The 27,427-nt window shown below is 43.8% G+C and overlaps 1 protein-coding gene and 1 pseudogene across 3 annotated transcripts in view; both read right to left on the reverse strand.

Moving 5' to 3' along the window:
- Positions 1–4,661: 4,661 nt before the first annotated feature.
- LOC118661431 lies at positions 4,662–4,762 on the reverse strand (annotated as a pseudogene).
- Positions 4,763–11,808: 7,046 nt separating this feature from the next.
- The window catches only part of FAM13A (family with sequence similarity 13 member A), a 276,291-nt gene continuing 260,672 nt past the window's right edge, over positions 11,809–27,427 (reverse strand). For all 3 annotated transcript variants that reach the window (XM_036339586.1, XM_036339576.1, XM_036339596.1), the window contains 5 exons: positions 24,951–25,046; positions 23,364–23,447; positions 18,885–19,081; positions 18,200–18,301; positions 11,809–16,023 (listed from right to left, as the gene is read on the reverse strand). In XM_036339586.1, the coding sequence (XP_036195479.1) occupies positions 15,897–16,023; positions 18,200–18,301; positions 18,885–19,081; positions 23,364–23,447; positions 24,951–25,046 (606 nt within the window). In that variant the 3' untranslated portion in view covers positions 11,809–15,896. The remainder of the gene's footprint in view (positions 16,024–18,199; positions 18,302–18,884; positions 19,082–23,363; positions 23,448–24,950; positions 25,047–27,427) is intronic.

Raw genomic sequence — 27,427 nt, forward strand, 5'->3', positions numbered from 1 at the left:
GGCTCCAAAGAAATGGAGATCCTGGAATTGTCTGACAATAATTCTTCTAAGGATGATCAGAGAGATAGTAGAGAACACAAACAATTTAATGATACCTGGAAAGTAATACAAGAACAAAATGAGATGTACAACAAAAAAATAAAACACAAAAGAGATGCAAACATTGGAGCTAAAGAATACATTAATGACTGACCCGGCCCATGTGTCTCAGTGGTTGAGCATTGACCCATGAACCAGGAGGTCATGGTTTGATTCCTGGTCAGAGCACATGCCCCAGTTGCAGGCTTGATCCCAGGTGGGGGACGTGCAGGAGGCAGCCGATCAGTAATTCTCATCATTGATGTTTCTCTCTCCCTCTTTCTTCCTCTCTAAAATCAATAAAAATATATCTTAAAAATAAAATAAAAATTAAAAACCTCTAGTTTGTGTTAAAAAGAATACAATGACTGAAGAATTCAATGGAGAGTTTCACCACCAAACTTGAACAAGCAAAAGAACCAGTGAGCTTGAAGATAGATCTCTTGAAATTATCCACTGGGAGTGAGAAAAAAATGAAAAGGAATAAAAAAGACCAACAGGACTTATGGGACACCATTAAGAGAAACAATGTGTAGATCATTGAAGTCACAGAGAAGAAAGGAGAAAGGGATAGAAAGCTCATCTAAATAAATAATGGCTGAGAACTTCTCAAACCTGGGAGAGATTTGGACATCCACGTTTTTGAAAATAAAAGGCACTCCAACATTTCAATCACGATTTTCTCGAAAACATAATAAACTTGTCTAAAATAGAAGCAGAATTTTAAAACAGCAAGAGGGAAAGAAATACGTTATACAAAGGTACCCACTTAAGGCTATGAGCAGATTTTCCAGCAGACACCTTGCAGGCCAGGAGAAAATGAAATGACACCACCAAGAACTAAGAGAAAATAAACCTTGCCAACCAAGTATACTTTACCCAGCAAAGTTGTTCTTCAGAAATGGAAGGTGAGCTAGGCTTTCCCTACCAAAAGCTGAGAGCTCATCACCACCAGACTTGACTTACAAGAAATGATGAAAGGAGTCCTTCAAGCTGAAATGGAAGGATGCTATTTAGTAATGTGAAAACACACAATACATTGCTTAAGGTAAGTATATAGTCAGATTTAGAATACTCTAATACTATGATATGGGATGTGTTAATCATTAAACTCCAGTACAGAGGTTAAAGGGCAAAAGTATTAAAGATAGCGATAGCCACAAAAATTTATTAAAGCACACACAATATAAAATATGTAGAATGGGACATCAAAAAGAAAAAGGAGGAGTAAAAGGGTAGAGTTTTTGTATGTGATCAAAGTTAAATTATCATCAGCATCAAATAGACTGTTCTAGCTATAAAATATTTTATAAGCCTCATGGAAACCATTAAGCAAAAATCTACTGTAGAGTTATGAAAGATAAAAGAATCAAAGCATACCAATATGGAAAATCATCGATTCACAAAGCAAGCAGCAAGAGAGGAACAAAGAAACTACAAAATAGAGAGGAAACAATAAGGTGGCATTAGAAATCTTTACCTATCAATAATTAAACAAATGGATTGAATTCTCAAAAGACATATTGTAACTGGATGGTTTAAAAAAAAGAGAGATCAACTATATGCTGCCTACAAGAGACTCCGTTTTAAGAATACACATGGGCTGAAAGTGAAAGGATGGAAAAAGATACTCTGCAAGTAAAAACCAAAGAGAGAGATAACTGTCAGACAAAAGACACTTTAGCCAAGCATGTCAAACTTGCGGTCCACAGGCTACATGTGGCCACAACGAGTATTTTTTGCAGCCCAGCCAGTATAACGGTATGTAAGAAACGTTTTAGTAAAAATTTTGTAACTTAATTTTTACAATATTCTTTTATACATAATTATTAATAACGAACTACAGTGTTTGCTAATGACTGACTGATGACTATAATCGTGTTGCCTTCATTTCCCTTACAGGCCTTATGCACAGGAGCACCATTTCTCCCCACTAACACCAGCAGCAAATATTTTAGCAGCGATTGCCGTCATTAGTCTTAGACTGACTTGTTTGGTGTGCGCAACAGGAAATATTTCGCTTTCAGAGAACAAGAAAAATAGGTTTATTTGCGTTACGCTTATTAATTTGTGCAGTTATTCAGTGTCTGGTAAGTTAATGTTCAAGAAAAAAATTAATTTTTATTAAAATGTTCTATTTTATGTTAACGATTACTCATTTATTTCAGCTCTTTGTATTCAGCATGTCTCTATCGAAATAAACCTACGTTTCTATGAAAACTAAAGCTTTTGTTTTTTGCACCCACATAATCTTAAAACTTGTTTATTTGGCCCGTGTTAGCCTTTGAGTTTGACATGCTTGTTTTAAGCCAAAACAGTAATGAGACTAAGAAGGTTATTATATAATGACAAAAGGGTCAGTTCGTCAAGAAGATTAACAAATGTAAATATACAAGCACCTAACCTTGTAGCACCTAAATACAGGGTGTCCCCCCAAAAATGTATATACACTTTAATAGCTGATAGCTTTTGAAAATAAAATGTATTTTAGTAAATACTGCCTTTATAATTATTTGAAGTGTATGTATAAATTTTTTGCAACACACTATAAAGAAAATACTAACATATCTAAAGAGAGAAACAGACAATACAATAATAGTAAGGAACTATCCCATTTTTAATAATGGATAGATCATCCAAAAAAATCAAAAACATTGGACTTGAACCATATTGTATATCAAATGGTCCAAACATATATTACAACAGCAGTAGAACACATTCTCCTCAAATGCACACAGAATATTCTCCAAGACAGATCATATAATAGGTCACAAAAAAACCTTAATAAATTTTAGAAAACTGAAATCATACCAAGTATCTTTTCCAACCACAATGGTATGAAACTAGAAATTAATAACAGGAAGAAAACTGAAAAATTCACAAAGATGTGGAAATTACATAATATACTCCTGAACAAACAGTGTGTCAAGAAGGAAATATAGTAGATGCCCCTTTATCTGCAGGGGATATGTTCCAAGACCCCAGTAGATGCCTGAAATGGCTTATAGTACCGAACCATATATATAAATATGGCTTATAGTATATGTAAAGGAGGTTTATAGCAATAAATATGGCTTATAGTACCATAATATGTTCTCTCTCTCTCTCTCTCTCTCTCTCTCTCTCTCTCTCTCTCTCTCTATATATATATATATATATATATATATATATGGTGTTTTTCTATACATACATTCATTTTCTAGATTCTCTTTGGCATATCCTAATTGCCAGCATCACTACTCTTGTGCTTTGGGGTCATTATCAAGTGAAAACACAAGCACTGCAATATCTCAGAAATGGATCTGTAACTAAGGCAGTTACTAGGTGCCTAACGGCTAGTAGTATACACAGTGGGTATGCTGGACAGGGTCAAGTCATGTCCTGGGAGGGATGGAGAAGGATGGCATGGTATTTCATCATGTTCCTCAGAATGGCATACAATTTAAAACATGAATTATTTCTAGAATTTTCCATTTAATGTTTTTGGACCACAGTTAACCATGGGTAACTGAAACCAAGAAACTGAGAGTAAGGGGGAGCTACTATAAAAAAGATCTTGAATCAAACAAAAATGGAAACACAGCATACCAAAGCTAACAGGATGCAGCAAGAGCAGTTGTAAAGGAGGTTTATAGCAATAAATGTCTGCACTAAGAAAAAAGATCTCAAGCAACTTAGCTTTACACTTCAAGGAACTAGAAAAAAACAAAACAAACAAAAAAAAACGAAGTCCAAACTTAGCAGAAGGAAGGAAATAATTATCAGAGTAAAAATAAATAAAATAGAGACCAGAAAAAAACTATAGAGAAAAATCAACAAAATTAAGAGCTGGTGTTTTGGCAGATAGACAATTGACAAACCTTTAGCTAAACTAAGAAAAATAAAGAAAAAAACATTATAAATGAAAGAGGAAACATAACTGACCACAGAAAAACAAAGGATCATAGGAGACTATTATGAACAATTATTTGCCAACAAATGTGATAATCTAATTTCTAGGTCCTAATAAGATACTGATACATCCTTAGAAAAATAGAATCTACCAAGACTGAATATGAAGAATAGAACATCTGAATACACCTATAATGAGGGAGATTGAATTAGTAACCAAAAACCTCCCAATAAAAATAGCCCAAAAATCAGAATTAATGCCAGTCTTTCTCAACTTTTAACTACTAGAGGCCCGGTACACAAAATTCGTGCACTGGGGACAGGGGTAGGGGCTGCCGTGGCGGGGAAGGGTTCCCTCAGCCCAGCTGCACCCTCTTGCAGTCTGGGACCCCTCGCTCATTACTGCCCGCCTGCTCGCTGCTTCTTACTGCTCAGCTCACTGCTCCTAGTGCTTCTGCAGAGGCAGGTGAGGGAGGCTTCCACCACCACCACTGCGCTCGCCAGCCATGAGCTGGGCTTCTGGCTGAGTAGCCGCTCCCCCTGTGGGAGTGCACTGACCACGAGGGGGAAGCTCCTGCGTTGAGCATCTGCCTCCTGGTGGTCAGTGTGCATCATAGCAACCAGTCATTCTGGTTGTTCCCCAGTAATGGTCACTTAGGCCTTTATTATATAGATTCTTTTTTCTCTCTTTTTAAAGGAATGCTTCATGAATTTGCATGTCACCCTTGTGCAGGGCTATGTAATCTTCTCTATATCATTCCAATTTTAGTGTATGTGCTGCCAAAGCAAGCACTCAACTATTAATTATTTTTTTAAAAAAAGAGGAAAGAATACTCCCAGACTTATTTTACAAGGCCAGCATCACCCTGATATCAAAGCCAGGTAAGGACAATACAAGAAAAGAAGAGAGAGCAAAATCCCCGATGAATATAGATGCAAAAATGTTTAATAAATTACTAGCAAACCAAAAATCCAAATGTTAAAAGGATCATATACCATGATTAAGTGGGATTTATTCATGGGATGAAAGACTAATTTAACAAACGCAAATCAATCAAAATGATGCATCACATTAATAGAATGAAGATAAAGTCATATCATCTCAATAGATGCAGAATAAGCATTTGACAAAATACACTTTTATGATAAAAGCTGTCAACAAATTGGGAATAGAAGGAACATACCTGAACATAGTAAAGGCCATATTTGATAAGCCCACAGCTAACATCATACTTAACAGTGAAATGATGAGAGCTTTTTCTCTAAGATCAGGAACAGGTCACTGGTGCCCACTCTCACCCTTCCAATTCAACATAGCACTGGAAGTCCTAGCCAGAGCAATTAGAAATTGAAAAGGAAATAAAATCAGAAAGGAAATAAAATTGTCTTTGTTTGCAGATGTTATGATCTTATATATAAAAAAATCTTAATGACTCCACTAAAAGTTAGAATTAATGCAGTAAAGTTATAGGATACAAAATCAACATACAGAAATCAGTTGTGTTTCTGTACAATAACAATAAAATATGTGAAAAAGAAATGAATCCTATTCATAATAGCATGAAATAGGAATAAATTTAACCGAGGTGAGAGATCTGTGCACTGAAAACTACAAGATTTTGATGGATAAAACCTGAAGGCATAAAGAAATTGAAAGATATGCCATGTTCATGGGTAGGAAGAGTTAATGTTAAACTGCCCATACTATCCAAAGCCATTTACAGATTCACCGCAAACCCTACCAAAACCCTGATAGTGTTTACCAGGGACTGGGGGGTGCAGGAAATGGGAAGAATTTTTTTGGTCAAAGATTGTAAACTTTTAATTATAAGATGAATAAAATGATGGGGAGCTAATGAACATGGTATTTATAGTTAACAACGTTGTATTATATACTTAAAAGTTGCTGAGAGTAGATCTTAAATTTTCTAACTACAAAAAAAAGAGAAATAATTATGTGACATGATAGAGGTGTTAGCTAATGCTATCATGATAATTGTTTTATAATGTATAAATGTATCAAATCAACGTGTATGTCTTACATTTACACAATGTGATATGTCAATCATATCACAATAAAACTGGAAAAAATAGTTAAATCATAGTGAACCAAATGATAGAGGTGAAGGTGGAATATAGGTCAAATATAGAAAAATAAAGTAAATAAAATATATGCTAATCTTCAGAATTGTATCATTTCCTCTTAAAAAGAAATGCAAGTGTTGGTTGTCTTCAATTTTTTTGGAGGGGCGGTAAGGGGGCCCTTAATATGGAACCAATCAGATTTTAAACCAGTTGTTACGTCTCTAAAATATCTAAAAAGATGATACCTATGTTACCTTTGGTATCTTAACTGTGTTAGTAGCCCAGGCTGCTTGAGTTACGAGTTCCACTTTGGGACTGTCTTCATTTTTAAGCGATGTCTTTGTGGAGTGTTGAAAGGAGCCACTGGCTGCTCCCCGTGCAGCCTTCTCTCCGGGCGCAGGGTCCCACAAAGCCGAGGAGGAGCTTGTCATAAGGAGGGAGAGAGCAGGCCCGCGTGTCTTCAGGAAAGATGGAAATTCTCCCTGGATTAGGTGGAGGAGTTCTCCAGATGGAAGTGACATAGAAGCGACCAGGTCTTTGGTAAAGAGGGGTTAGTTAACGTCTTGAGGGCAGAGCCTTGTGAAAGGCGTGGCAAATGTTGGTCTGGGACTACAAGCCTCTGCTTTGGGATGCTAACCCAGGCTGGCTCAAATGTCGGTAGGGGTGTGTGCCCGCACCTGAGTCAGGTGTGGGCTGGTGTTTCCATCTGGGCTGCCATGTGCCTGTGCAGTGAGACCAGGATATGCAACTGAATAGGGACTGGAGGAGGTGTCCATCCCATTGTGGGCAGACTCTTTGGACCTGCATGAATAACAGCCTGTCCCCCAGACGAGCTAACCCAGGCTTTGGTGCCATACTTCCTTCCGTACGTAATGGAATGTGTCCTCCTGAGGCCTGGGTAACTAGTGCAGAGAAAATTAGTTCAGATGTCACCTTTTTTTTTTTTTTCGTTCAAGTGTGGCTGGATGCACGGCTGTGCACGATCACATGGTCCTCGGAAGCTGATTTTCCAGGGCCTAATCCCAGGGGAGCTGGATGCACTCTATGCTAGTTATTGATTCAGATCCCACTGGTGTTGAGCTTCCTGAGAAATGTAAGAATTAAAACACATACACACTACTCAGATGGAGGCGAACACTAACAGACTAGCCTTTCACGGCCACCTTTTCTTTAGGATTAGAAGGAAAAGAAAGCCAAATGACAGCTCCGGCAATAACCCCATTCCCCACGGGGTCATCAGAGGCCAGAGCTCTTGCGGGCAAAGGTCAACAGCAAGTGCCAACTAGGTACTGGCTCATGGTCCCAGCAGGACAGTTTGACATTGCCAAAGGCTTCTTGTTGTTAAAAACGGGTTTCCTGACCTTTCGTGCCTGGGCACCCGCACAGCTCAGATGTTTGTGCAGCAGGCTCAAGGACTCTCAAGTTCAAGTCACTGGCAGACGGGAGAGGAGACCTGGAATTTCGGAATTTCCAAGGAAGTGGGCAGGGCCTCATTCAAGGAGACTAAAGTCATTTGAACCTGAAGCTTGCCCAGTTGCTGGCCTAAGCAGTGATACCTTCAGTCCCTGCCACCCCACCCCCAACCATGGTCAGGGGAGCTGACGAAGGACCCCAGGTACTCTCTCAGTCTCTGCCTTGCCCACAGACTTGATGTGATTTTGCATGCTAATTAGGAGCTTTGCAAAACCAGAGCAACTCCCCTCCCTAGGGTAAGCCTTGTTTTCAGTTGCTTAAAAATATACCGAGACAGACATTTCAGGACACCAAGTGACCCAGAAATCAGTTCAAAGGTTTTTCTGTTCCCTCACTCCCCAGAAGTCAGGCATTCCCACAGGGCCTCAGCTGCGGGTGCTGATAGCTCATTCTTTTTCTTTTTCTAAAAAATATATTTTATTGATTTTTTTATAGAGAGGAAGGGAGAGGGATAGAGAGTTACTAACATCGATGAGAGAGAAACATTGATCAGCTGCCTCCTACACACTCCCTACTGAGGATGTGCCCGCAACCAAGGTACATGCCCTTGACTGGAATCAAACCTGGGACCCTTGAGTCCGCAGGCTGACGCTCTATCCACTGAGCCAAACCGGTTAGGGCAACAGCTCATTCTTGTTACATGTGCGAGCAGATCTGGACCTCCCACGATGTTTTTGGGGAGAAGCTGACTTAAGGGAGTTGGCCCTGCTCTGTGAGGGAAGGAACACAGTAAGCAGAGGTCTTTCTGAGAAAGCTACACACAGGTTTTGATGCAACGATGAATATTAATAGTCACAATTTCATTACCCACCCCCGACTCCCTGGAGAGAATGGGTCAGTGTTCTCATAAAACTTTGCTTACCCTGTTAGCACTAATTTGTAAAGGGCGTCCCAAAATTCACACAAGATTTGAATTCTACGCCATTTGTGCCGGAAAGTGTTGCCAACGACAAAAAAGATAGCGTGACAGCTGACAGTTCAGGGTTATTAGAAATGGAGCACTACAGGAAAGAACAACGCGTTTTCATTGTTGAGCAATAGTTTAAAATAATGAAGGTTTGGCAGCCACAGTTTGCAAAATATGGTCGGAATAGGGATTTAACTTCATCAGCTGTGAAGAGATTAATTAAAAAATTTAGGGAGACTGGATCAATTAGTGATCTTAAACACTCTGGCCGTCCTTCAACACAAAACATTGAAGCAGTTCGTGAGAGTGTTGCTGATAGTCCAGGGACATCAATTCGGCACCGTGGTCAAGAATTGGACATTTCGAGAAGCTCTCTACAGCATATTCTCACACAAGATTTGCATCTTCATGCTTCCAAAGTTCTATCGACTCAAGAACTGAAGCCTACTGACCACGCACAGCGAATAGAGTTCGTTGGATGGATTATGGAACAACAACAAGCGGATGCTGATTTTTCGAACAAAATCATCTTCAGCGATGAGGCTCATTTTCATCTTGATGGCTTGGTTAATCGACAAAATTGTCACATTTGGGGTTCAGAAAATCCACGAGTGATTGTTGAGTAACAAATGCATCCACAACGTGTCACTGTTTGGTATGGATTTTGGGCTGGAGGCATCATCGGACCATTCTTCTTCGAAAATGCAGTTGCTCAGGCAATAGCAGTTAATGGTGCTCACTATTGCGACATGATAATCCAGTTTCCTATTCCATACATAACCCTATACTGTATGCTTTATGAATCAATAAAAAATTTACAATTTTTAATTATAAACCTGTGTTTTCTATCAAAATTACTTCTTGCGTGAATTTTGGGACACCCTTTACTTAAACTGTTGGAGGTGCATTCTGACTTACACAAAGAACTGAAAGGTGATGGTGAGGGAAACTTCCTTTCCTGCAGTCGTTCCACATGTCTTGTTGGACTTGGGTATAGAAAGAATCTTTGTCTGGAAGCTGATGCGAACTGACTACCATCATTTATTGATTTATTCTGTGCTCACTTTATGTTCATCCAAGTAATAACCCCAGAAGGTAGGTACTATGATTGCTTCCATTTTTCAGATAAATGGAGAGTTAAGAGAGAGGAAGTAAGGTACGAAGGTAGTAGAACTCAGTCATCTGAGAGCAGCCTGGACCTTACGCATCACCAGTATTTGGCCTCTGTTGGTGCTGTGTGGGCTTCTGGTAATTTAGGATTGTGAATTGGTTGGAGAAGCTCATTCCCACAAATACCCAGGATTCAGTCTGCACTGTCTACTGGGAGTGAGGTCCTGGAAGCCTGTGAGCTGCCCAGCCCCAAGGGCCACTGCACCATAAGGCCCCTAGCCATTCACTGCTATTTGCTACCAGAGAGGAATATATCCTTCCCTCTCTCCCTTCCCTCCCTCCCTTTGTCTAATCTTGTCTAGTAATTTAAATTTTTTTTAAAAAAAGTGGCAATTACCAAACTATCAGAATGTCTTACCAGGGAGCACGCAGTGCTGTTGAATGGCTTTTGAGAAATTAAATGAAAATGTAAACAAAATATTTTGATTTTCAAAATGCATAGTCAGATGGAATGAGACACATGGGCCCCACTGAGACACAGAGGGCTGAGTTGTCAGAGACTCAGTTCTGGGGGCTTCACTGAGGGTTTCACTTTGGGCTGCGTGGCCCATGGCAGGTGCCGCACACCATGGTGCCACCCCGGGGTATCAGCCTTGTTGCTGGCAAGGAAACGTGAGAACCAAGCTGTCAACAACCCTGGCTCCCGCCAAACCCCATTTCTCGGCCTGCCAGCCAGGATTCTAAAAATGCATTGGGGATTTGGCTTCTGGCTTTTGCTGAATATGAAATTCTACTATGCATATATAGCCTTGTTAAGCTGACCCCGCGTAGGGATAACTGATATATTTTGTCTGACAAGATTCAGCATCCATTAGAAGTGGTTATCATGAGCCCCTTGAAAGTAATGAAAGGCACTGCCTCTTCCCCCGCATGCGCAGGTCCCCACTCTGAATCTCCCACTCAGGGAGTCCAGTCACAGACTATTAGGATTAGCGGCAAAGCATGTGCTGGGGGCTTCGGGGGATCCCCGGCTTTGTCCTGGGCTGTGGGAGCCTGTGCGGGCCCACAGGAGCAGTATCAATGATGACCTATGAAGACGGAGGGTCGTGAAATGGTGGCTGCCACTTCTGCCTACATTTCATTACTTTGGACCCAGTATTTTCAAGAGTGAAATTTCTCAGATTTGGCAGGACGGCCTTAAGTTGAGCCATCATGAGCACCCGAGTCTCTGGACTCCGGTCAGGTATCAGTGTGAATCCTGGTGGCAGTTAGAACAAGGTCCTCAGTCCAACCCTTTCAAAACATATAACACTTATTTTGTCAGATACAGCATATGCAACGTGTGCAGTTTAAGGAACACCTGCAGGCCTCAGTGGTAAGGCGGGCCCGGAGCTTCGGCTGCTCAAGGCCCTCGCGAGGGAGCCGGCCTGTGGCAGGTGACGCGAAGGGTGAATGACGTGCTCTCGCCTCACAGCTGAAATGTGCCTTTTCTCCGAGCGAGTGGTCTGGTGGCCTCACAGCCCCAGAGCAGCAAGTGGCTCATGATTCGCCCCTGATGGTAAAACAGACTATGCACAAAGCACTTGCTTGCATATGTGTATAACCATGGACACAGGCGACAGGGTGCTGAAGGCCTGGGGTGGGGGGTGAGCTACAAGGGGGTCAATGGGGAAAGGAGGGGGACGCATACAATACTTTCAATAATAAGGATTTGAAAAACAAACAATAGACTGTGCAAATGTACTTACACTTCCCCCCCACTGCCTCTGTTTCTGCACCTCTTCAGCCCCTTCCATGAAATTTTTTTCCAAATATATTTTTATTGATTTCAGAGAGAGAGGGAGAGAGAGAAACATCAATGATGAGAGAAAATCATCGATCTGCTGCCTCCTGCACGTCCCCGACTGGGAATTGAGCCCACAACCCAGGCATATGCCCTTGACCGGAACCAAACTGGGGACCCTTCGGTCTCAGGCTGACACTCTATCCACTGAGCCAAACCGGCCAGGGCCCATGAATTCTTTTAAAGGCAGCTGAGCAGATGGCATACACCCATTTCCCTCCCTACGGCTACAGGCATGCCCAGCCTGTACCCAGTCGGCCTCACTGTTTGGTGCCCTCGCAGGAGACAGAACAACTAAGACTCCTCGGGAGTTTCTGAGGAGCTCACGGGAGCAGCTCGACTCCTCCCCAAAGGGACAGGCCAGACCCCACAGGCAGGCCGTGCACCATGTCCCCGAGGCTGTCAAAAATGTCAGAATGTGCACAGTTCAAAATATTTTATTTCAGTTCATACAAAACACAGTCGTGTACAAAAGCGTACCTAACGTTTTCATCCAGCTTACGTTTTTTAAAAAGGACAGTTCCAATTTCTAATGCTTTCTGCTTACATTGTTCCGGGCCCATTTCATTACGAACATTGTATCGGCTCCTGGAGATTTTCGTGACTGGGGAGGCGCTTTCAGAGGGAGAACTGGGTCTGCCAAAACGGTGCCCGAGCCGCGCACATGACCGCGACTGGCCGGATTCCAGGCAAAATGAGATTCTCTGGAGACCTAACTGCGGCTTCATGGCAACACGAAGTTGTGGGTGTACAGAGTTCACTTTCATCCCCGTCTGTGAAAGCCTACGCGGTCGCGGTCTGCCCACACACACCTGCTGTGCAGGACCAGGGGAAGAACGCGGGTGTCCGCAGGGCTGTCTCCGCTCGGCAAAGTGCCGGGTGACACGGGGCAGGCAGGGACAGCACTCCCGTTCGGAGCGGGCGGCGCGGCCAGCCGTGAAGAAGGGCCAGGACGCACAACTTGACAAAATACACTCTGCAGTACATGTGAGGGGCAAGTGGGGGAACAAGGCCGGGGAAGGGAAGCATGTTCTGGGTTTTGGGAAATACCTGGGCTTCAGAGGAAACACTGCCTCAACATGTTAGTACAGCTCTGCCCCTCCCTGCTGACTTAGCCAAACGGATCCTGGAAAAGAACAGGAAGGAAGTGCCTGTCGATCCTGGTGCGGAAGCCACCACTCCCACCTGCGGAGAAGGGAGCGGGGATGGGGAGGACCCAGGAGGCAGAGTGTCAGCGAGACCCCTATTGGAGGCAAAGGGAATTTAGACTACAACCTTCTCACAGAGCAGTTCCGAGTTTACGGCACTCAGGTATTCATATAGCATCAAACGTAGGAAGGAGTAACCCTTACGAAAAATGGCATCTTCGTTATCAGATTAAGAAGCACTAAAAAATTAAGCAACAAATTTTAAAATTGGATTTTCCTTGTAAATCTGTGATCAGTTCTAGCTATTGGGCCCAATTCTGTCTACTGAGAACTAGGCAGCCCCAGAAAGAACCAAAGTAATTGGCACCGGGGCCACCCTTTGATTCTGATAAAAAACCTTAATATTGCAGACGCACCTGCCACAGGCGCTCTGCACTGGACCGCAAAATGAGGCAAAGCAAAAACCACACCCAGGTTACAGAGAGCCGGGACGCCGCTGGTCCCTGCCCAGGCCACACTGACCCTGCGTGCCACCTGCTAACTGAAGGGAAGAAATCTAATCTGATTTGATTTCATGGACATTTCCCCTGAATCGGAGATCACAGACCGGCCGGCTTTCTTCTACCAGCTCAGGAAGACGTCGGCTGTCTCGAAAACGCCTAAGCAGGCCCTTCAGACTAAACCCTGCACATACATGACTGACAAGTGCAATCTGAACTCAACGTTCCAAGATGAAACGCAGTCATGATACCGCACTTCCCGTAAACATCTATTTCAGTGTTTGCTCCAGACTAAGCCCAATAAAAGCAAATGCTTGTGGAAATTACAAGCCTCTTCTATCTCTGATTCTTACAACCGCACAATCAAGTTTATTCATGCTTCACCTTTACTCACTGTGAATAAGTAGCCCTTGACGTTTGTTTTGTGGGCACGTAGCAGTACGCACACACATTCCCAAGAGAGCAAAGGAAAAACATAGCCCGGAGTGAAGCCAATTAAGGTGCTGCCTCCAGGGCCTTGAGACCCTGGGCTGCAGAACTGGTTGCTGTGGAAACAATTTTCGCCTCAGCATTACTGGCAGTCGGAACCTACGAACGGGTCTTCATATAGGATCTAGTGTAAATAGGTCTCCCCCACTTAATTCTGGGTGCCATTCCACAAAGGATATAGACGATTAGAATTTTCAAAGGAAAACACGACATTCCCTACACAATTTATTTTACTGTAACTTGGTGGTGTCTTTTATTGAATCGTACAAATTTGAATGGGGTTTCCTGAATAAATCTTTTACATAACTTACCTTTGGCAGAAACAATAGATTTCGAAACATTTACAAACTTCTCATTTATATAACTTTTCCTCTTTATAAATTCCTTTGCACGTTAGTATTTTCAAAACAATACTTTTAAACAGATGTGCTTTAACACTCAGCTGGTCATGATGTGATTTACATCGTAGCTTATTTAAGAGAACAATTATTTACAAGGGGCAGACGAGGCATGTATTTCTTTTAAAAATACAATTTTTGGTCATGTGAATGATTCATTTTCTGATTTCAAAAATAGAAAACATCCTAAAGTGCGTCATTTTATTTATAATATAACTCCTTGAAATTATAGCCATCTGCAATGTAAACAGTAGAGCAGAGAATACCAAACTATATTTTCATTTGCCTTTACATTTACAAGGTTCGGTACCGTCTTTAAGTGTGTGGATGAGACCAGGGCGCTGCGGACACATTGCTCACGCTCCTACAGAAACACACTTCGGAGCAAACTTAGGGGCGTTCGTTCTCACCCACTCGCAGCTCGAACGGCTTTCAGTCGACAGAGCTGCCCCCTCACTTTAGCGAGGGGAAAGGCTGCTGTAAATCCCATCTGACCAGTTTCTCAAGAACCCGTTTTCTGAAACTGACAAATGGTCAATAGAGTTTTATATTTTCTTCTTTTTAAAAACACACACACAAAATGGCACAACACAGAGGTGGGGGTCCCGTGGTCCTGTCCAACCTGCAACATTGTCTTCAAAAGGCAGAGCGGCCGGAGCGCCCCCTCCCGGCAACCAGCGGCTGCGGCTGTGTGCGGACCCTGCCCCGCCTCGCAGCGCACAGGGCGGACCGAATCAGAACCCACTTTCCCTGGTGCGGACAGAAAAGCGTAAAAAGTAACAACAAATCACGAGGTGATGTCAGCACACTGTGGAGATGAATGATTTGGTGTCTGAAATTCCCTGGTCCCTCCATAATGTCTAATATAGACAGTTTTGTGACACAGTCTTTGAAAAAAAATTATAACGTAATCGGCTACACATCATGATTTGTTCTCTTTATACATGATCTTGAAATAGTGTGATTTAGATTCTGCCCTGGGCTGCGATCCAAGGGCTACATTTACCCCTGAGGGAGGGGATTTTAGTGCAGGTTTACTTAAAAAAAAAAATTGGTAAGTACTCAGGTGGCTGAGAACACGGGTGCTCTCGCTCTCGCTCTCTCACGATCCTCATGCGCTTCGCTAAGAATGAAACGAGGCCCTTTCCATGTGGCTGATGGAAGCCGAGCCCCACACGGGAGCCCCACACAACATGCTGGCCTCGCTTCATCTCTGATGCTCAGATCCCAAGACTGGTGAGTGCAGTCAACGTTCAGGAAAGGCCTCTCTAGGCTCGGCACCCTGTTACCGGATTTAAAAATCGGCGTCAGCGTAGCTCCTGCTATCCTCCCTCTGTCCTCTGCGGTGACCCAGGCCCGCAGGGACCACGGTTCCGGGGCAGCGGAGGACGCCTCGAAGCACACGGGCAGGGATGTCTGCTGCCTCTCTGGGCAGACGCAGCTTCCACCGCCCTGAGAGCTGACGAGAAACAATTCACAGCGTGGGGCAGGCGCCGCTCTGTGGACAGGCCACAGGATTGGCCGGGGCAGCAAAGAGGGCTCCAGCGCACGGCCCCATTTACGGGGTCCAGAGAGCACAGGGAGCTGCCCAGCAAGTTTGCTCCAGGAAGGCCTGAGCTGGGTTTCATCCCAGCTAGATTGCATTCTGCTATCCATGGGAGCAGAGTGCACATTCTCTGTGGATGAGGTGCCTCCATGTAGTGATTCATCACCGCTAGCGTTACAAAGGCTCCCGCGAGTGTCCGAGCGCCATGAACGCAGGGACCCTGACTTTCCCTTACAGGATTCCCAAGTCAGGACCAGCGCGGCCTCCTCCCAGCAGGTGGCTTCTAAGGCAGGCGATGGAAACGAGCCGCTCCCAAGGCCTGGAGGCGGAAGGGCTCCAGGCTTTGCAGGTCCAGCTCTGAGGCTGCCTCCCGGTGTCTGCAGCGCTGCTCTTGGCCGGGGAGGCAGCTGCTCCAGCGGGGCTGCCCCTCACATGGACTTGGAATCAGCGTCCCTCTTGCTGATGAGCACCTCCAAGAGCCTTAGTTTCGCCTTGATGTGCTTGTATTCGCTGTACTCTTCAGCCATAGGAGTGCGGTCCTCCTTCTGGACATTTCTAACGGAAACAAATGACAGGGGCTGAGGATCACTGGCCGTCTCCTGGATGATGCTGTTCAGCAGGCACATCATCAGCGGAAACATGCAGTTTATCAACCCGTAGCATCAGTGTGGCCAAGCGCCCCTGGGGGGCAAGCCTGGAGCTGGGCTTAGACACGCAGTGAAGGACAAGGATCTGGCATTTTGTAGGATGACACGAAGGACTAAGAAACGGAGAAATGTCCTCTTTCTGCTGCTGGTATGTATGCACTCACATTAAGAGTCTCCCTACACTGAAATCCTTTATTTCTACTTAATGCTTTCTCACGTTTACATATTTCATCTAATAAACCGTTACATTTCTAGTTAGCAATTGGTACATCCATAATTTATGTGTTTTTTAACTGATGTTTTTTAACTAATGATTATAGTATTAGTCTTAGAATTCAACAACTGAGTCATATACTACTAATAAGCCCTTACCGTCCACGAGTAATTCTACATGCACTCTCTCACATGCACAGTATCCATGGAGAGCGTGTTTACATAGGTCAGGCCCTGTGCTGAGTGGCTCTGTCTCCGGGGTGTAACATAACCCTCAGGACGGAAGCTGCGGGCCTGTCACCCACACTGCACACGGGCTGAGCGCAGGCCGAGAAGCCAGTCCCGCTGCAAAGCCACGGCTCCCATCACCGGGCGGTGCCGTCCGCTTCTCATTTCACCTTGAAATGCACACGTCAGACGTTCAAACACCAGGCTTCCTTTTCTTTTTATTAAAGAACATGGGAAAGGCAATAGCGTGGACCTTATTTTTACGTTGTTCAATGAACGAAAAATAAATGTATTTATTGCTGGCCTGCCTTGTTCAGGGAAATGATTCTAGATGGCTTCCTGGCACAGGGTAGTGAAGGAACAGGGTGGTGGGCAGAGCCCCGGCCGGGCCCTCCGAGGGGCTCTGATCTCCTCAGACACAAAATGAAGAACCAGATTTTACGATGTCGGAAGTCCCCTAGAGTTCTAACCTTCTACGATGATTGTGAGTTCCCATCAATTATACTTTGACTACTTGTGAAGTTTATACAATTATATATAGTTAGTGCCTCATGTATAGGATACCTGCACATAATGTGACTATAATTATATGGGAAAAAAAGGAAACAGACAAACCAAAAATGTGCCTAGAAAGAAGACTGGAAAGAAACACATCAGAACGTTAATCCTAGCTTGTCTTTGGGTATTAGTATTACTTCGGAGGTGATTTCTTTTATCTGCTCACCTATATTTTCTAAATACCCTGCAACACACGGAGGGAGAAAGCAAATATTTAGGTATAAAATTTATAAATCTCAAGAAAGTCATTAGAGGACAAATCCAAATCAGAGACCCTAAACATAAGTGTATGCAGTGACTGAAATAAACCGGAAAACAACACATTCTACATGCCAAAGTTCATTTTTATGGTCCTTTCATTTCCCAACACCTTTGGGAAGCACGAAAGGGGGCTGACTTAATGAGAAACTCTATCTACACTGTTCAGATAATTGGATGAAAATAAAATCAATTCCAAATGATAAAACTTAACTCCAGTGCAAGAGACACAAATCCATTCCCTGCTCTGCCCCTGCCTCCCGCTGTGGCCCGAGCCAGACATGCTGTGTGCAGTCACTTGCAAAGGGAAGACGATGCTCAGCACAGTTACCTAAGGACTCCATTGGCCTTAAACTCGCTGGAGAAAAGTACCCTGTCAGTCAGGCGGGTGTACTGCTTCCTGTATATTTTTCATCCAAATGTTATTTTAAAAATGTGCTTTAAAACCAGCAAGATTTAAAGTCCTCAGTTCCCTATTTCTCCTTCTAGTTTCTTCAGACAAAACACAAAAACAAGCCAGTGCTGTCGACTGGAAACGTAGCTCCAAGCTGCTCGTCTTAGATTACGATGTGATGTGACAGGTTTGTTTTATAAATGCTGGGTCAGTCTGCATGGGTGTTGGACACCCCCCAAGAAGCACCCTTAAGGACCATGCGAACCTCATCGCCTCCCAGTCGACCTCGAAAGGGGCCCTGGGCACAGACCCCGGGACTGGGCTACAGGGAGACGGATGCAGAGGGCCCCCGCCTGGGAGGCATCCCACAGCCCTGCCAGGAAAGGAAAAGGACGCGTGTGCAGAGGACGGGGGAGGGGAACACATGCACTACCTTCCATTTTGTCTGAAGAAATTGTCCTCAAATTCACGAAGTTTCTTTCGAATCCTCTTCTTTTCTTCTCTCATTTCCTGAAGGTGTTCCAAGAGTTCTGGCCTAAGAGAGGGGGGTAGGGGGGCGGGGGGAAAAGGAAAGAAAATCGAGTTAAATCTGAATTGTCATAAATGCAATGAATGTGCAACTCGGTGGGGGTTGTGGACACTGGGGGAAGCACATATGTGCAAAAACTGTTGAGGGAGCTGAGGGTCAGTGGAAATGCATGATTTCTATGCCCTGAAACAATGACAACAGCTCTGGCTCCTGCTACTGGTAAATTCTTTGGGCCTGTAAATCCCAGGTGCTTTGTCATAGTTTGTTTTGAGAGAAAGAGATGACATCTGTGCTCAGTGAGTGCTGCATGATGAGCTGTGGAGGACAGAGCTACACAATGCCATTTGTAGAGACTGCCTGGTTGTATAAGCAAGAGCTCAGATGCTCCCTCAAATAACACAGGATAAAGCATATACAAAAACGGAGCCCGAAATTAAAAAATAAAAAGTCACTGTTTTAGTCACACAGTCGCACCCCAGGTGAGTCACTTGTGTTTTGTTGGCCAATGTAAGTATAAAGACTAAAATAATATTTAGGAAAGTTATCTTCACCCAAATATTTTACCACCGCCACCACCAAAACGACATACATTGAAGCAGCATGCAGGTTTGAAAGCCCGGAGTCCTGGCTGCACTTTGATGGCATTTTATCATCCATCGGGGAAATAAACCCATCCGCGCCATCTTCAAATTGGTCGAGAAAACAATGAGCGCTGAACTCGGTTTTCAGAGTGACCGTGAAGTCTGGCTTGGTGTTGCTATCTTCTTCTGAACCCTCCTCTTCTTCCTGGAGACACACAGCAACCCCAGCCAAAATCTGGTTACTTTTCCTGGTACTCTTTCATTACAAGTATCATTTAACAATCTTAATTATCTTGACACCATAAGGTTTCTTCTATATCTACCGTTAGCAACACCTACATACCTTATGTACATATTATTGAACAGCTATATGTACACAGCAGGTAACACAAACTAAACACAGCCACTCAATAGGGAAAAAAAACTATAAAAATTGGTGTACACACATTTAACATTTATACCCTCAATCAAAGGAACCAAACTAATCTAAAGATTCTAAGACAAAACAGGACAAAACCCACCACTGGCAACCAGTTTTCAGAATTCTATTGCTTGCATATCTCAGGATATATTTTTTATTAAGCGATGAACGTTTTTAGAAATAGAACAATATAGCCTTTCTATTTAAGGACTGAGATTATAAAATATTTGTGGTTGCCTGGTATACAAAATCTTAGGGAACTTTTGAGATCAAAACATTTATCTTCCATGACTTGAATCATAAACCTCCTAAGTTCTTTCAAGGGATGTCCAAGAGTCATGAGTATATTTTTCGGCCTCCAAGATTCTAAGAAAAGTATCATATTCTTTGCCTGTCTTGATGATAATGCACTTAGAAAAATAATACTGTCATATTAGCATTTCTTAGTGTCAATTTTAAAGCTATGATAAGTCTAGGTAAGAAATAACATCACAGTCTGAAAAAAGACAAAATTTTTTTAAAAAATTAGTTTATATTCAATATTATTTTGTATTAGTTTCAGGTGTACAGCATAGTGAAATAAAGATTTTTAAAATAAGTAATTTACTGCCAAAATATACAATCAGACCAGGAGAAAACATCCTAACATCTAGAAAAAGGAAGCAACTGGTTAGGAGTACAGCTCCATGAACAAAAGGAAGCACAACGTCAGTTCCAGTTAAAGCAGCAAATCTACCTCAGGAGGCATGAGCAGTTAGCAGGAATCAATATACAGATAATCTGTGAGCAATTGATAGCCAGGGATTGACAGTGATCAGCACTGGCCCCTATGAACAAATCATGAGAACTCACCATTTCCCCCTATTTGATGGGATTTCAGTAAAGAATGAGGTGAGCTGGTTGTGAAAGTGTGGAGAGTGATGACACCGTGGTGACGTGATTCTGGAGAAAAAGCCTGTAGTAGGCTCTTTACCTGACTCTGCCTTACTCAACATTTATCAGTCACCGGGATAAAGACACAAAAGGCTATTTACAAAACGTGTAGGTAATGCAAGGCGGGTGGGGTATCCGGTATGCTGGAATACAAAATCTATACTCCATTTCGTAAGGTTGGAATAGAAGTACAAAAGTAGCTAACTGGAAAAATTCAAGGTCCTGCAATTAGGTTGGGGAGAAAGCTGGACACACAGACCTTAAGCAATCCGTGGGAAGGAAGCTGGGGATTGCATAAATCAACCGCGAGACAGGCCACCACCGGGGCTTCTCAATTGGGCGGATCTTGCCCCCTAGGGGACCTTTGGAAATGTCTGGAGACATTTATGGTGGCCACCCCTGGGGATGGTGTGGTTGTAGTGCACTATTGGCATCTAGTGAGTGGAGGACAACCCCCCACAACAAGCGTTATCTGGGCCCAAATGTGTCCAGTGCTGAAGTCGAGACATCCTGCAATAGGAAAACTACAATACCTTCATGATACAGTGACAGTCACGCAGTCACAGACGTGCGGAGCTGAAGGGCCCATTGAGGTCTTCCCCACGGAGGTCCGGACTGGTCCTCCACCCTCTGCCTTGCTGGTTAAACCATATCTAGAAGGGTGTATAGCTCTGGGTATCAGCTTTTAAGAAGGATGCTGATAGACTGATGTGTGTATAGAGCAGAGCCACTAGGCTGCCGGCAGGTCTGGCACCCACATCATATGAGAAACAGTAAGAAGTTGTTGGAGAAAATGTTCACAGAGTGCGGGTGGGAGTGGGCAGGGCAGGTGACTGACTGCAGGAAGTGCTCTCACAAAAGAAGCGCTGTGCATGCTCCATGTCGTTCCAGGGGGCACAGCCAGGCCTCTTAAGTAGAAAGTAATACATCAATAGTAACTATGGATGTAACTTTTCATTCTATTCATTAACTGTAAGATTTTATAGTTATTAAACTTATGGTACATTCTAGAATTATATATATCTTATAAATAATTATAAAACAGTGTACGTTTTAGTTACTATTGATGTTTAGCCCAGTAATGAGTGCGCTTAGTCTCCCTGGTGCTGTAAACTTGTCAAGCTTGGAGAAGGAATCTCTTCTTAGGGTCAGTGTCTCCATTCTCTCAGCCAAGTTCTAGAGGGAATTTTTATGTTGGGTAGGAGATCTGCCGAGATGACTTCTAGGATTTCTGGGCTGGAAGACTTAGGGCCTCAGAGCTTGAGCTGGCCTTATTTCATATACACTGGTTTCCCCCCAGAAACATTTAAAATAAGGGATGGTTTAAACAACAACAACAACACTTACATACAATCTTCTTATCTGTACACAAACCAAATTCTAAATTGTTTCAGAATTGTCAAGAATTAGTATAATCCAAATACATGCTAACAAGCCTGGCCAGTTGGAACAAAATTAACTAAAAGACAGCACTATTTACAAAAGCATTGCAATCATTGCAAAATTATCTGAAATTCTGACCAGCATGTGGCCCAGCAGAAGAGCCACGGCCAAAGTATACTTGTGAAAAAAATTAACCAAGATAAACAATAGGAGTTGAAAGAATGTCCTCTTTTTAAGAAGAGCGTCATTAGTATGCCTTTCATTTGTTTAATGAAGCAATTTTTACCTGTCATATTTTGGAGGTGTTAAAGAACACATTTTAATCTAGTAACAGTTCTATCACATGATTCTCAGAGAAATACATTAATTTTTGTACATATAATTGCCCAAATTTCTTCAATTATGGTGACGTGATTCTTGTGTGAAATTACCAGCTAGACAAAATGTGTCTTCTTTCTAGGCTTATTGTAAGAAATGGCTCTAATTTTTAAGATACAATACAGCACAGTCACCTCAATTTCACATTTAGAGAGTTTTCATAAAACACATTCCATTTAAAATAATATGAACAGTCAGCACAGTCATTGTCTAATGAGGTGTATGAAGTATTTAAGGCCCTTAAAAGGTAAGAAAAGAAACAGTAGATGAAAGGGAGGCCCATGTAGCTTCTGGTACCTTACCTCCGCTTATAAAGGTGAGAATTAGGTAAGAACAGGGAGCCGTTCTCAATTGGCATCCTTTTGTGGGAACGAGGCCCCATATTCTGGAATAATCCTTCCTAACTACGGTAAATACATGACCACCCCAGGCTGGGAACTGTGACAGAAACAGGACAACTGACACTCCTAAAACTCACTTCTGCTTTGGGTTTTGCTTCCCCTTCCAACTTTAACAATCACTGATTTTTTTTTTTAAAGGTTGGCATTGACTCTTCATCTCTAGATCCTGATTTAAGGCCACCCAGTTTGTTCAATTATCTAGAAACAAGAACATGAAAGAGGCTGATCCCCATGCAGGCCATGAGGTCCTTACAGGGACACAGATCTCTGAGCACAGATGGTACCTCCCATTCTAGCAAAGGCAGCCACTGAGAACAAGGGTTATTTGTCTAAAATCCATAATTACTTGGGAAATAAATCTGAACATATGTTTAGTGACTGCTGGTCCCAGCACTACATTCACTGATTAGGAAGAGATTATAAAATTAGGCCTGAGGACAAAGTGTGCCAGGGGAAAGGGGAGAGGCAGAAAGAGTGGGTGCAAGTGAACCAGCGAATCTGCCAACAGCAACTGTGGTATTTGTCTATAAAATGCTAACTTTTTATTGTGTGCTATACATATTGTCTTTGCTAATTTTGTTTTTTTTAAAAACTCATTAAATGAGATTTAAAAGAAAGTTATGCAATGAGCTAATTTAATAAAAATTTGAAATATAGAGAAACTGTTCTCCAAATGGGGGGGGGGGGGCCCAAAACAAAAAACAATGTGCAAACAAAAGAATCATCCCTGAAAACAAACAGCAACAAACAAAACATCAATAAAAAGCAGGGGAATGACATGAAACTAAAGAAATCGGCTAATACAAGATATAAAGAAAAAAAGGAGTGTTCAAAGTTGGCTCTGTGCAGATGTGTAGGGAATGCTACCAGAACCCATCACCAAAGGCCCAACCACAACCCCTTCCATTCCCAGGAGAAAGGGAGGGGACTGAGGCAGGTTTAGCAAGAGGTTAGCAGCTGGAGGTCCTCACCTTTGACTCCTTGAAGAAGAAAGCAGTTTCGCCCTCGATAATTGGCTGCAGCAAAGGGCTTCTCCGCTTGCTGGAAGGGGAACCCTGCGAGAGGCGGGCGTTGACAAGTAGGTTACATTGCGAGCCCCTCCCCCTTTCCCGCCAGCTCTCCGCCTCCTCTGCCTCACCAGGATTCATTGCTGCCCTTTAATGATGTGCTCTAACCCCCTCCCACTAAAAGTTCCCAGGAAAACCAGCAACAACCAAAGTTCTTTTCAAGTTGCTTCTTCACTCCAGAGCCCCACTCCTCCCCCGCCCCAACCAAGGAGCTCCCATGAGAGCAAGAACAGCACACACGTACCTTAACCGAACACGCAGAGGAAACCGGAGCAGAACCACCCACCTGCCTCCCCACCCCTTTCCTCCCCAATCCCAGCCACCACAAGAACACCTGCACTTAACAGCTTCACGTAGAATAGCGTCCGCGCGAGACGTGATGCAAAGGTTCTCTGACGACCCCATTGTCCACTCACCCTATTCAGGGACACTAAGGGTTCCTAACTGAAGCATGAAAACGATTCCTTAGATTTAATCCTTGTGTTGGTTAGCTACTAATTCATTCCGCAGGGCATTTCTAGAAAAGGAGCTCCCTTCAAACACACCAGCCTGCAGTCCCTGGACCGTCCCTCAGTCACAGGAGCACGTGCACTGTGAAAAGGCGTGAAGGCCCCAGCGGAAGCCAGGAAATAAAGGGAGGCGGGAGAGGAATGGGGAGCGGTGGCCAGGGGGAGTAAGCCCTTCAACAACACAAGGAGGCGGTGTCTGCTTATGAAAGAGCCTAGAAGCCAGCAGAGGACGCCTTCAGGGCCCTGGACAGAGGCAAGGAGTCTCCAGGAGGTGGACACGGATTCACAGGGCACTCACAGGGGGAGGTGGAGAAGCCCAGACTGTGGGGGCGGGGGGAGGGGACTGGCCAGTCCTGAAAGGCTCTCCCAGAGCTGCTGCTCCCTGCTCCAGACAAAAATCAAAACTCAGAGGCCAACAGCGGCTAAGTCCCAGGATGGTGGCCTCTGAGAGCACCTTCACAGTCATTAGCCTCAGCCCCATTCCACCTCACACTTCTCTGAGTCCTCCAGAAGGAGAAGGCCCGCTGTCCGGAGTTCCTTAGCAGACTTCTCCCTGGACAGGAGCCCTGTATCCCCTCTGAGAGGCGGAGAGAAGGCTATTCACAGTGGCCCCTGGGGCCAGAGGCACTCCTGGTGTGCAGAGGCCTGGAGAAAGCACAGCCCTGTCCCCTGGGTGCTCTGCTTCGGAGGACAGAGTGGGGGAGTCGGCTCAGCATGTGTCAGGGGGATGTTCCTGGCCAAGCATGACTCTCAAAAGAAAAAAAAAATTCTATCAGCTTCAGATTTGCTCATTTTTCTTTTTTTGACCAGTGTAGTCTCAGAAGTCTTTGACAAATTCTTCATTCCTCAAGCTTACGGGCCATCGATATTAATGGCACGATCAACTCTTAAAGCCTATTCTTTAATGAGAAGGCAGGCTAGGGCCCTCCTATTAGCCAGGGCCTATTCAACCAGGTAACCAACAACAGAGAGGTGAACTCACCATGATGGGCATGGTGTTGGCTCGGGACAGGATCTGTTTGACAAGCCGGTACCTGTCATAGAGTGGCTTCATAACCTGACGTTCATTCTTGGTGACCTGGAAAGCAAGAACAAGAGAGCTGAGAAGCCAGGCTACCAGCTGTCCCAGCATGCTCTGGGTCTAGAGAAAGTACAGATGATTCACATCAAGTCTCTCTATTCTCACAAAATTTATTTAAACTGACAACATTATTCAGTTGGTGTTTAAAATATCTACTTTAGCTACAGATCATTCTGGGAATCACTCCATTAGCAGCTTGGTTTTCCTAAATCAAAACTATGATCACTTTTAGTTCCTTGTTTAAAACTCCTCAAGGTTCAGAGTTCCCAGACCAGGGGTGGGGAACCTTTTTTCTGCCAAGGGCCATTTAGAAGTTTATAACATCATCTGCGAGCCATAAAAAATTATTGACTTAAAGATTAGCCTGCTATATTTGATCAAACATTTAATTAACTCAGCCCTAATGCCTTGGCAGGGCCAGACCAAATGATTTGGTGGGCTTTATACGGGATGTTCCCCATCCTTGTCCCAGATAATTTACTATTTTCTAGTCCAGGAAAGAAGAAAGCATGTATTCCTGTTATTATACTTACCATGCAGTTTTGTAATCAGAATTTTTTTAGATGTCTTTCTCAAACCCCATGAAATTGTTTTGTTTTTAAGGACAAGATTCTGGCAAACAGTAGGATTTCAAGCAATATTGGCTAATATAACACATGGGTTGATTCATCTCTGCATACCTAAAATCTGGCATAGTGCTCACATATGTTTAAAGGACTGGGTCTATAGGTAGTGGGGAGGAATCAAGCCCAAGTCTCTGGTATAGTATTTGATATAGTATTTAAAGCTCTTTATCTGCTGCTTCTCCTCCTTCCCATCATACCTCAAGCTCCAAGGATAGACTAGGTTGTCCCATACCTCCCTGTCTAGTTCCCTTTGTCCTGGAATGGCTTTGGTTTGGCAAAGTCTCCTCTGTGCAGACATTTTCCAACATCTCCCATTCTGGAAGACCTGCTCATTCTCTCCTTTGTGTCACCTACTGCAACCTGTGATTTGTAATTTTACATCTGCTTTGTTACAGACCGAATGTTTGTGTCACTCAAAATTCATGTGTTGAAGCTAATTCCCAATGTAATGGTATTTGGAAGAGGGGCCTTTGTTCTTTTTTCTCTCTCTCTGTCTCTACTTATTTATTATTTTTAAAAGCTAACCATTTTTTAAAATATATTTTTATTGATTTCAGAGAGAAAGGGAGAGAGAGAAACATCAATGATGAGAGAGAATCATTGATAGGCTGCCTCCTGCACACCACCTACTGGGGATCAAGCCTACAACCCGCGCATGTGCCCTTGACTGGAATCGAACCCCAGACCCTTCAGTCCATAGGCCAACGCTCTATCCACTGACCCAAACCAAATAGGGCTGGAGGTGGGGCCTTTGAGAGGTGACTGGGTAATGAGAGGTAGGATGCCATGAATGGGATTAGTGTCCTTATAAAGAGTCCCCTAGTGCTCCCCTGTACCCACCCCCTTCTGCCATGTGAGAACAGCAAGAAGGCTGCTGTCTATGAAACTGAAAGAGGACCCTCACCAGACACCGAATCTGCTCACAGACACTGAATTGGCTCACACTTTGATCTTGGATTTCCCAGCCTCCAGAATTGTGAGAAATAAACATTTTAAAAGGTTTTTAGAATGGATTTTTAGAAAGAGAGGGAGAGAGAGAAACACCGATGTGATAGTATAACATTAACTGGCTGCCTCTTGCACCCCCCCATCCCCCCAACGGGGATCGAGCCCGAATGCCCGGGCATGTGCCCTGACTTGGAATCAAACTGGCAACCCCCAGGTGCACAGGATGATGTCCAACCAACTCAGCCACACTAGTTAGGGCAAGAAATAAATTTCAGTTCTGAATAAGCCACCCAGTTCTATGGTAATCTGTTATAGCAGCCCCAATGGATGATACATTTTTATACTCTACTAGAGGCCCAGTGCACGAAATCATGCACCAGTAGGGTCCCTCGGCCTGGAATGCAGGATTGGACCAAAACCGGCTCTCTGACATCCCCGAGGGGTCCTGGATTGTGAGAGGGCGCAGGCCAGGCCGAGGGACCCCACCAGTGCACAATCGGGGCTGGGGAGAGATGCGGGAGGTTGGCCAGCAGGAGAGGGAACTGCAGGAGGGCTCCAGGGCGTGTTGGGCTGGTCTCACTCAGTTCCAATTGGCTAGACCCCAGCAGCAAGCTAACCTACTGGTCGAAGTGTCTACCCCCTGGTGGTCAGTGCATGTTGTAGTGACTGGTCAACCAGTTGATTGTCTGCCACCTGGTGGTCAGTGCACATCATAGCAAGCGGTTGAGTGGCCTTAGCATATCATTAGTATACTACGTTTTGATTGGTTGAATGGCCGACCGGTCAACCAGACACTCAGCATAT

This window comes from Myotis myotis, unplaced genomic scaffold (assembly GCF_014108235.1).
Source record: "Myotis myotis isolate mMyoMyo1 unplaced genomic scaffold, mMyoMyo1.p scaffold_m19_p_1, whole genome shotgun sequence".
Taxonomy (NCBI): Eukaryota; Metazoa; Chordata; class Mammalia; order Chiroptera; family Vespertilionidae; genus Myotis; species Myotis myotis.